Below are 8,359 nucleotides of genomic sequence, written 5' to 3'. Positions count from 1 at the left end.
ATAAAACTCTGCGTAAGACATGGGAATCGGGTCAAAAGAGACCTTCTTCCTTTCAAAGTTTTGTTGTTGATGATTTTTGTTGGTATTGTTGTTGTTGTAGGTGTTCGTTCGTTGTTGCGTCTTCAATTCCTTGCACAACTCAAGAATTTTATCTTTCATTTCATCCATTTTCTCATAGACATCTGGACCCTCAGACGGCTCGGAGTGATAAATGGTGATCTCTACACGAGGTAATGTGTGCACAACGGGAGGTGGCACAGATATGACCGGGCTAGATGCCGACATGAAAGCAAAAGTAGGCGCAAAGCCTTCGGGTACAAAGTTGGGCGGCATTCCCCACGGGAATCTGGTAGGCATAGTCGGTGCAAAATGGGTGACAGCAGCAGGCACGGTAGAGGTAACCATCTCTGAAATAACATTCCTCGCAGGAGGAGTTGCAGGCGTTGGAGAAGATTGACTCTGAGCAGCAAGAACTGACTCCATCATGGCAGTCAGGCGGGCGATCTCGTCCTTCAGCTCTCTGTTCTCTTGCTCTAGGTGCTCCATGATTCTCAGATTATTGGCTCGGGTATTGTATCGGTGAGTCAGCTTGGCTAAAGCATAGAAGAAATACCAATCAGACATCTGGCAAAAACCTGCTTATGCAAATGATGCATGAGATGCAATGCTTGATTGTTTTTATTTTCAAGGAACTTACTATATCATTTGCAAATATATATATTTGCAACAATTTGACATGACCAAAAATCTATTTTTATTTATATAAATTAGAAGGATTACACTGAGTACAATTTCAGAAACCAAATGAAAAATACAAGAGAAAAGGAGACTAGTCATCCTAAGGATCCCTAACAACAACATCAGAAGATCTGGCTGTAGGCGCATACTTCCTTCGAATGCGACGGATCTCGGTCTCAAAAGAAACCTTCATCTGAGTCTCCTCGAGGACAAGCTGGTCAACAATCTTCTTCCAAGCAACGGAAGGATGAGGCATGCTAGAAGATGAAACCTATGGCTCTCTTTGTCTCTTTGTCACTCGGTCTTCAAGTAGCTCAATAAGTGCATCTTTATCCTTAGACTCCAACTGCAACTCTTCATGCTTCTTGCTCAAAGCATGGAAACACTCTTCCCACATGTCCTTCTCTTGCTTCATCTTGGCGAGCGCGTCTTCCAACTCCTCTACATCTTGGTTAGGGAGAGTTAATGGCTCAACCACAACCATAGACATAGGTCTTTCACAAGGTTACGACATCTTCAACTCCAAAGCTCTCTTCTTCACCCAAAGAGTGTAAGCTTCCAAAGCTACACAATTGCGCGGACCAAGCTCGGATCTTCCTTTCCTATGCATATTATGCCTAGCATGTACAATCTTCTGCTTCAAATGTTGGGGATCTTTACCCTCTTGATAGAAAAGACCTTCTAACAAAGTGTTATTAGGTTTGTCTCTCAAGGGGAACCCAAGTTGACGACGAGCCAAAGCAGGGTTGTAGTTAATTCCTCCTTGTGTACCAATGAGAGGCACATTAGAGAATTCACCACAACTATCAATAATCTCCAAACTACTCAAAGACGGATCATACCAAACTATATCATCATTAGTTAGAGACATAAGTCTCTAAGACCACCGTAGACATTATTTTTCTCCACAAAAGCAGGTGTCTGAGGCAAGTGCAAAATAAACCACTTGTACAGAAGAGGAATGCAACAGACAATGGTTCCACCACCCTTAGAATTCCTTAGATGCAAAGAGAAATACATATCACCCAATAAAGTAGGAACAAGATTCCTAATCAAGAAAATTCTAATGGAGTTAAAATCAACAAAACCGTCAATGTTTAGGAAACAAAGCTAATCCACAAATGAGCAACACAAAGATAGCTTCAAAAGCGTCCACACTACCGGCTTGAGCAAAAGCAGTAGCTTCCTTGATGAGGAAATCAGATGGCAACCCAAACAATCCTCCTTTCTTTACCCAATGAGACTCTATCTCAGACTTCTTCAAGTGAAGAGCTTCAGCAATAATACTAAATCGGGGAATCTCCTGCATTCCACTAAAAGGCATTCTACTAGAAACAGGTATCCCAAAAGATGAGAATACTCCTCCAAGGTAGGCACAAGCTGAAAATCTGGGGAAGTGAAGCAACGGTAGAGAGGGTCATAGAACTGCACCAATACACTCAAGAGTCCTTCAACCACATCAGCAGACAGGATGGACAAAAGCTTCCCATGACATTGTTTGAAGTCTAAGGGATCTAATACAAAAGATGCTAGCTTCCTTAACTCTTTCAAGTCGGGACATCTGAAACTGTACTTCTTAGTGTTCCTTCGCCCATAATCCATGGTCTTAAAATATTTGCAAATGATACCTCAGTTCCTTGAAAGTTTCGTGTGATGAATGTTATGATGCATATGAATGCATTAACAAATAAGGGATCACACACAAGGCAAACAAAGGTTAAGGGATGAATCAAGTCATTGTCAAGATCAATCATCCATTTTGGTGGATTATGGTTTACACCTTATCGACACCCAAGTTCCATTGATATTGACAAGACTTGATTGGATCAACCAAGAATCAAGGGTTTGTTGTAAGTCACGAGCATGGAGTCTGGGTAAGAACCATGCCAAATTAGAGATAGTAATGCCTAACCACAAATACTTGTGTAAAATTTCCAAATCCAAAAGAGTCTCCACTAAGCGGATGGATCTAAAGCCAACTTGTTAAGGACTACTCCACACAAGTCGAACATGACTATACCATCCTCCTATCTTAATTGCACTCAAGTTCGGATTAGAACTTATCTCACCACTCAGAGATCACCAAGCACAACAAACAGATTATATCACACATACATATATACAAACATCACATATATACAAATATATACACACAAAAAAGTAGGCTAAACTCACTGGAGACTACTCCCCAACAGAGTCGCCACATAATTTCTGTAGCGGTAAATTCATGATCATCAAGCTATGGATAAGCTAGAGATCAAATAACAAGAGTCGCCACCGTGCTTTTATTGTTTCCAAGGGAAAAGGGAAAAGTACAAACAAAACCCAAAAATAAGAAGTTTTCAAATCAAAACTAATAAAATGTCAGAGATTACAGGTAAGGGGGTTGGTTACACAGAGGGACGGTGTTAGCACCCAAAGTGTCCTAGGTACTCCTAGGGATCCCTTTTTTGTGTGCATATGTATTTTGTACAAAGTGATGTTTAGAAACAAATAGAATGGGGGGATGAGAAAAGAATTCATTAATTATATTTTTGTTTTTGGCAAGACCTTCGGTCTTGTGCCTACATACCAACATAAAAATGAGGGATAAAAACCTCGTAGTTCGTGATACAAATTTCAAAGTGGATGGATTGCTTTTAACAAAAATTAAGTTTGAAAGGCACAAAGGCCTAAAAATGGTTTGAATGAGTTAGTTCTTTTTGGCTATTTTTGAAAGTTTAAGTCAAGGATGTCACACAATATGGTCCAAGTGGACAAAGTGAAGATTGCATTAACATAAACAATTAGAATTATACGGACAATGGAAAATGTATAAAAACTAGAATTAAATGACATTAAAATAAAGGGGCTTGACATTAAAAGTTAGTAGTTAATAGGTTAGAAGTTAGTATTGTTTTGTTTTTCATTCTTAGACATTCTTTGGAGAACACTCAACCCACTTATCACAAGCATGGATCCTTGAACCAAGACATCTTCCAAAGGAAGGAAAAAAGGCCAAGTTCCCACACAATACCATGAAAGAGGGGAGACTTACAATCTCACTAACTAGAATGCTATGTCTTTTATGTCACAAATTTAGGGCTATGTTAAGCAATCGTAATTGGACTTATGTAGAAGTCACAACTATTTGAGGTCGGGCAATAGAATTTTGGTGTTAATGCATGTTAGAGACATAGTATTATGAACTATGCTCATGAAACATACCACACACAAAAAGAATATGCAAAAGGTGTGGCCTAATCTCATCCATACTCATGTTAATTTTTCAATCAACTAGCTTTAGGACTTGGAGATATCATTGACCAAATGTGATGAATGCATAAAGAAAGGTTATTAGATGAAGAGGGAGGGGAATAGATCAAAACTCAAATTGATCAAAGGAGTATTTTTACCAAATTAATATCACTCATTCGTTTTGAGAGATGGAATGTACATTCCATCATTCCCCTAAATCCAATGATATTAATTTGACAAAGTCAAATCAACCTTGACCAAGGCCCAACAACAAGAGTCAAACACAAACAAGTCATCACAATTGGTCAACAAAATTAGTTGACATTTATTCCAATTAAAAATACTAAAATAATACATTTAAATTAAATATGGTTTGTCAAATTCCTAAAACCTTATCAAAACACCAAACAAATGACCATGAGATTTATCATAGGTCAAACAAGGTCAAAGGACCTTGGAGAAAAAAATTCAGAATTTTAAAAGACTTAAAAGTATTTTTAAATAATTAAAAACAAATGAAAAATCAATTAAATCATGAAAAATATTCTATTAATGATCCAAAAAATAATTTTACTTCAGAATATGAAAGAGGAAAATTTTTGAATTTTTTTGGTGAAACTCTCATATTTTTTTGGATCAATATTAAATTTAATATGAATTAATGAAAATCAAAGGAATAAAAATTTAAATAAAAAAATCAAAAAAACGTGGACCACTTGATCTGCCTCATTAATTGAGGTGGCAGATCAAGTGGCCACCAACGCGCATTCCATGGTGCGCCTGAGTCAAACATCCACACGCATGGTAATTAAAACGTACGCTCATGATTAAAACAAATTGAACTCATCTAATGGCTCAGGACCACGCAACATCATTGCCGAAGCAAAGCGTCGGTCGTCTTCTCAGGCGACCTTGGCCGGACTGGTCCATTCATCACCACATCATAAATGAAAAAGGAGGACATGATCTGTAAGGAAAAATGGTTTAGATCACGAATATCACCTCAATTTTAACTAACTCCTCACATATAGAAAGATATGAGGAGTTGAATTTTGAGGTATGTCAACTGAGTTGCTTCGATTTGACCTCTAAGCAACTCAATCTTCTTGCCTACATTGGTAGGACTTCAGACAACCAAAGAATCAAGAGAATTGAGCAAGATTGAGAGAGAACCGAAGAGATGAAATTTTCTGGAAAATACCTTCAATGTAGGTCTGGATTCAACTGTTCTTCCCTTGGCTCGTACTTGATCTCACTCAGAATGCTTGCAGAAGTAGAATGAAATGCACAAAAGGTCTTGGACCCCTGGAGTTTTGAATCTCAAAACAGTGAGATTCAAACTCAATTTCAAGATGAAATTCTCTGGTTTATCCTCTCAAAGGGAAGGGTTAGGGATTTAGGATCAAAGCTGTCGTGAATGTCTCCTCAATTCTGATGCTAGAGGTCTCTATTTATAGCTGCAACTCATGATATTTGCACCTTCAAATTCACTTTCCAAAATTGGGAATTGGTGATGCATGGGTGCATGGGCGTGTACAGGCCCCTGAGATCATTGCTTTAGGTCCACAAATGAGTGTAAGAGAGTCTGAAATCAACTTGGATTGCAAGGCAAGTGTGTGTGAAGATTTGTAGTTTGATCTTTACCAAATGATGATACCATGTTCATGCCATGCGCAACCCTAGCAATTCTTGTCCAAAATGGAAGAACTTGGACTTTTTGTAAAGGTTAGATCAAGAGGAACAAATTTCATGTTCAACACTTTTACATTTGAAGCTTGTATCATGATGAATTATGAGGTGGAAGTTTGGAAATTTCAACATGTTGAAAATGTTTCTAAGTGTCAAGCCATATATCTCAATATTCCACCTTGCTTAACATTTTATGTGAGCTTCAAATGAGAAAAGTGTCTGTATCAAAGTTGTATCTCTTTAAAATACCTTCAAAATGGTCACAAATTCCATGTGATTTGGATTTGAAATGATAGAGTTATGCATTTTTAGAGTTTGGAAAAATCAGTTGTTCAATGGTATAAGTCAAAAGTGACCTATAATGTAGCCTCATATCACATACTCATAAAAGTTGAATTAGCTCTCACCTAAAACATCAAAGTTGAAGTATACATCTTGAATTTCATTTTGAAACTTGGAAATCTTTCATCTCATAAAAATTGAGCAAGTTATGGCTTTGGGAAGTTGACTTTCAAATTAGGGTTTAGACAAAATGACCTATAATGTTTCATCATAGAAAATGATTGTCCAAGCAAACCTAGCTCTAGGTATCAACATGAAAGTTGTTTGGAATGTCATTTAGAGTAATTTTTATCTTGGAATCATTTTTATATGGTGAAAAGTGTAGGAGATAGGGTCTAGGGAGACCCAGTTTTGATTAGATGAATTCATCTGGCCAACCACCATCAACCAACTTGCTAACCTTCAATTCTCTTGACTTTATAGGATCATGGTAGATCATATATGCATAATATGATGAATTTTGAAGTGTCCCTTAGGAAATTTGGTCAATTGGTGAGATAGCTTGTTGGAGAAGTTACTCAAGATACCTAGTCAAACTAGGGTTTCCAAGGCAAATCACCCTCAAAATCTTGAAGAAAACTTAATCAATGTAACATGTAGGAATTAATGAAACTCATATATGATGCTAATAACCATTCTTGGATCAATTCATGGTTGTGCTCTTTGTCATGAGGGTCTCAAACCCTAGATATGAACTTGATGGATCAATGGAAATCATGCCCTACCTACAAAAGAGTTAGGCATATGAAAAGACATATTTTTGGTATTTTGGTTAGTAAAAATAATAAAATACAAGTATAATATAATCACAAAGCTCTTGGTGATCTCTCCCAAAATAAACCCAATGAAGGAGGGGTAAGGAGGATGCCAAGGTATGATCCCAATGCTAATGCTTATGATGAAATTGCATGAGGGATCTTATGGTCAAAATTGGGGTCTTACACAAACCCAATGAAAAAGGGGTAAGGAGAATGCCAAGGTGTGATCCCAATGCTAATGCATATGATGAAATTTCATGAGGGATCTTAGGGTCAAAATTGGGGTCTTACACTTATAATTATGCTTGCTTAGTGTCTATCCACCCATTTGAGTAACACAGAATCATAATTCCTTTTGTATAACACATCCTCATTTAGGAAAAACTTAGCAGAAAATATTCTCAAAGCGTTCTTATTAGTGATGGATGCTTTCTCGGGATACTCTCGTTTTTCCAGATATCTCTTGATGTAATATAACTAAGGCTTATCGTCAGATTCGGCCTCCATTGTTAGACAATACGCTGGTTCATCCAAGTGGTCAATATGGATGGAAGGTGCTTCATTCTTCCACTTGAATTTAAACATGGATTCCAGAGTAGCTAAAGCACCGGCTAACTGATTCTCTTTCCTTGGGATATAATGAAAAGTTATATCATCAAAATAGGGAATCATTGTCACCATGTGTTCTCTGTATGGAACTAACTTCTTATCCCGAGTTTCCCAATCTCCTCGAACTTGACTGATCACTAAAGCAGAGTCCCCATACACCTCAATAATCTTGATTCTCAAATTGATAGATGCTTCAATTCCGTAGATATATGCCTCATATTCTACCATGTTGTTGGTGCAGTCAAAGCATAATCTAGCAGTGAACAAAATGTGGAAACCAGACGGAGATGTGATAATTGCCCTTATCTTATGACCTTTTGCATTAGAGGCACCGTCAACCACGAGCATCCATCGTGATCCTGATTCAGGTCCTTCATTAAGTCCTGGAATATTGCAATCTCGAACGAACATGATGTCCTCATCATGAAAGTCAAATTTCATCGATTGATAACCCTTCATGGGTTGATGGGCAAGGTAGTCAGACAAGACGTTCCCCTTGATAGATTTATGGGTTACATATTGGATGTCGTACTTGGTTAACAACATTTTCTAACGGGAGATTCTTCCACTGACAACGGGCTTTTCAAAAATGTACTTTATTGGATCCATTTTGGATATCAACAAAGTTGTATGGAATATCATATAATTTCTTAGGCATCGAGCTGCCCAAGCTAAAGCATAACAAGTTCTCTCTAATAGTGAGTATCTGGTCTCACACACGACGAACTTATTTCTCAATTAGTAGATTGCATGTTCTTTTCGGCCCATGTCATAATGTTGACCTAATACACAGCCTATTGATTCATATAACACAGTAAGATACATGATTAGTGGCATACCAAGAACAAATGGTTTCAAGATCGGTGGTTATTGGAAGTACTTTTTTATTTTGTCAAATGCCTCTCGAAAATCATTATTCCATACGATCAATTGACTATTTCTTAGTAATTTGAAAATCGGTTCACAGGTAGCCGTCAAATGAGAGA

General features: G+C 37.5%; 1 protein-coding gene across 1 annotated transcript; it reads right to left on the bottom strand.

Moving 5' to 3' along the window:
- Positions 1–7,241: 7,241 nt before the first annotated feature.
- LOC127080850 (uncharacterized) lies at positions 7,242–7,814 on the bottom strand. Its single transcript, XM_051021139.1, has one exon. It carries the CDS (start codon positions 7,812–7,814, stop codon positions 7,242–7,244), a length of 573 nt encoding a protein of 190 aa, XP_050877096.1.
- Positions 7,815–8,359: the final 545 nt, after the last annotated feature.

Source organism: Lathyrus oleraceus, chromosome 5 (genome assembly GCF_024323335.1).
Source record: "Lathyrus oleraceus cultivar Zhongwan6 chromosome 5, CAAS_Psat_ZW6_1.0, whole genome shotgun sequence".
NCBI classification, from domain to species: Eukaryota; Viridiplantae; Streptophyta; class Magnoliopsida; order Fabales; family Fabaceae; genus Lathyrus; species Lathyrus oleraceus.
Note: the sequence above shows the minus strand (reverse complement) of the source record. Positions and strands in the feature narration are given on the sequence as shown.